Consider the following 3,202-nt stretch of genomic DNA (forward strand, 5'->3'; position numbering starts at 1 on the left):
GGTGTTAGTTTGGGAAAATTAACATGGAGTTAAATCTTCCAAATTAATTGTAATAACATAAAACCCAATAGCTCTGAACAGGTGCTTGCACAGATATTAGCAATGACAGCTATGTTAAATCCACCAGTATAGGAGTCCACCAATATGCATTCATTCCATCTTGACCAAAGTTTAGAGAGTTAAGTCCTATTCTTGCTCCTTAATGTTATTGACAGGAGATCTGATCCAAGACATGGCTACTATCAGGACGTTTTGACCTAGGATGTGGTTACTTGATGCTTTGGATATTTGAGAAGATGATTATTTTCTTTATTCCTTGCATTTTTGTCATAGGCCAGGGCTGTCAAAATGTAACATTCATCAAAGAAACAGAAGAAAAAGAGTTGACAAGCATCTTCATCTTTCTTCAGAGATATAATTTTTCATTTTAAATTTTTACCCCTTATAACAAAGCTGGACAATGCAAACCAATGAGAGAAAAGGAGTCCCAAGAGCAAAAAAAAAAAAAAAAAAAAAAAAACAGTCAAAGTCCTATTTGCTCCCTCAGGTAGTAGTGCCACAAAAACACCAAGCTAATAGCCACAGCACAGAGGACCTGGTACATATGCTCTTGTTCTTGCCCCCTGAAGTGCCTGTGAGCCCATATGTGCCCTGCTTAGTTGATTCAGTGGCCTGTGTTTTCTTGGGGTTCTCTATTCTCTCTGACTCTTATAATCCTCTGCCCTCTTCTTCTTGGGATTCCCTGAGATACTAGAAGAGAGGCCAGAGGAAGCGCTATGATTTAGATCCTTCCTCTGTAAAAAAAATTTGACTGTATTTTTAATGTTTGACATTAGCCTACATATCTTGAAGTCTAACATAGGATAGAAGCTCAATAATTATTTGTTACTTCAATAAACTGCATCATTGTGTTTAGGACACTAAGACTGAAAGTGGAAATTATTAAAGGGAAAGAACTGATTGCTAATAAATTAAGATCATTTATTTGATTACTCATTTGTGTAAAAGACAAAATTTCTCTGCCAATAAATAGTAAATTTACTTAGTCAAATTCTTCACAGTGAAGATATAACAGGTCCATATACTCACATACCTGCCCTCAAGTCCATTAAGCAAATATATAATATAGGTTCCCTTTAACTTGAATGATCCAAATAGTTCAATTTTCAGTCTTCAAGCACTAGAATTACAAGAGAATCACCAATTGATCTTTCCCAAACCGACTTAAGGCTAAAGAGAAGAGAACAGAGTCAAAGAGACATTTCCCTTCCTTGTTGGAACCTACTGTGAAACAGAGAACTTTTTGAAATGAACTCCTCTACAGATATTTCCAGGGGACTGCTAATTGAATAAATGAGACACTGCCTCTAGGACTTCTGAAATTTTTATCAAAGTAGCACAGTGACATAATCTTCAGAATGGGCCCTAGTCAAAGATCGCACAGTTGTGTTTAAATATAGATCAATGGAAGAGTATTGCCAATAATGCAATTGAGCCTGGATATTAATCCCCAAACACACAGACTGCAATGATATTCAGGACGTTTAAACAAAAAGGATGTTTAAAAGATCTCATGAGATTATTGTTTCTGAGTATACTATTATACAATGCTTTATACTTAAATCCTTGTGATTTCTAACTCTAGGGTGTACTATACTAGTAGAAGGCTGCACAAATGTGTGTTTTCTTCTATCATCAATAATGACAAAAAGTACAATAATTTTGGACAATAAATTATGCACTCTATTCTAAGAGGATGATGAGTAATTCACCCTTAACTGTCTATTTCTGAAATTTCCTTGATAATTAACTTAATTTTGAATAATGTTAAATAATTTTAATTCTACACTATTCTTACCATTGGGGTTTTTTATGTTATTTTAATTGTTGTAGCCCTTGAAGATTTCAACACTGTGGATCAAATTCAGGGACCCACGATGTAAACAAATACGCCACCGATAAACTGTTCCTCTGGTACTACCTCTAGTTGTAATCGTCACATGTTCTAAGGTTATCCCATAACAAATACAGATTCTACTTAAGTAATCATGCTTCTCTTCAAAGTTTTTCTCAGTGCAATGTGAACATCCTTATTTCTTATGCTGTAGATGAAAGGATTCAGCATTGGCCCCACTATGGTATAAAATATGGTAGATACTTTATCACTTTCCACAGATGCACTAGAAGGTTTAAGATACATGAATGCTGCAGCTCCAAAGAAAAGAGAAACAGCTATTACATGAGAGCCACAGGTACTGAAGGCTTTTGACCTACCCTCTGCTGAACGAATGCCAAGAATGTTGGAAAGGATCAATGTATAAGAAATAAATATAGTTAGGCTGGGCACAATGACATTGACACCTACAACAGTGAAAACCATCATCTCATTGATGGCAGTACTTGTACAGGAGAGCTTCAGGAGAGGAAGTATGTCACATACATAGTGATTGATGATGTTGCCATCACAAAAAGTCAGTCTCAGCATGCAAACTATGTGGGCCATTGCACCTACAAACCCCATCACGTATATACCAAGTGTCATTGAATGGCAGACCTGATAGGACATGGTGATGTGATAAAGCAGAGGCTTACAGATGGCAGCATATCTGTCATAGGCCATGGCTGTCAAAATGTAGCATTCATCAATAACAAGGAAGCAGAAGAAAAAGAGCTGAGTCATGCACTCTGCATAGGAGATGGTGTTCTGCTTCACAAAACTCACCAGCATTTTGGGGGTTATGACAGAGGAGTAGCAGAGATCTGTGAAGGAAAGGTTGAAGAGAAAGTAGTACATGGGGGTGTGCAGGTGATGGTTCAAGATAATCAGAACAGTCATGCCAAGGTTCCCCACCATGGAGACCACATAGATTCCCAAGAAGAGGAAGAAGAGAGGCAGTTGGAGCTCTGGCTGCTGTGTCAAGCCCAGCAGGATGAACTCTTTCACAGAAGAGTCATTAACTAAGGCCATTCTCTGGGTCATACCTGTGAGAACAATAAAAATCATAACATTATATAGGAATTCCAGGCTCTCCAAAGTACCCCATTAAAATAAGATTAAGATGCAGTTTTGAGTAATAAATTCAATCTCACACTTCTCTGGGCCTTTGTTTTCAACACTGTTTAGAGTTCATTAGTGGTTAGAAATAACCACTAATAAATAGAAGGCTATTTCTTTGAGAACAGTATTAGGGCACCTATGATC

The 3,202-nt window shown here is 37.1% G+C and overlaps 1 protein-coding gene across 1 annotated transcript; it reads right to left on the bottom strand.

The window, feature by feature from the left end:
• Positions 1–2,038: 2,038 nt before the first annotated feature.
• LOC125409796 (olfactory receptor 8B8-like) lies at positions 2,039–2,986 on the bottom strand. Its single transcript, XM_048448974.3, has one exon. It carries the CDS (start codon positions 2,978–2,980, stop codon positions 2,039–2,041), a length of 942 nt encoding a protein of 313 aa, XP_048304931.3. The 5' UTR covers positions 2,981–2,986.
• Between the last annotated feature and the right edge of the window lie 216 nt (positions 2,987–3,202).

The sequence above is a fragment of the Myodes glareolus genome, chromosome 4 (assembly GCF_982192425.1).
Source record: "Myodes glareolus chromosome 4, mMyoGla1.1, whole genome shotgun sequence".
Lineage (NCBI taxonomy): Eukaryota > Metazoa > Chordata > Mammalia > Rodentia > Cricetidae > Myodes > Myodes glareolus.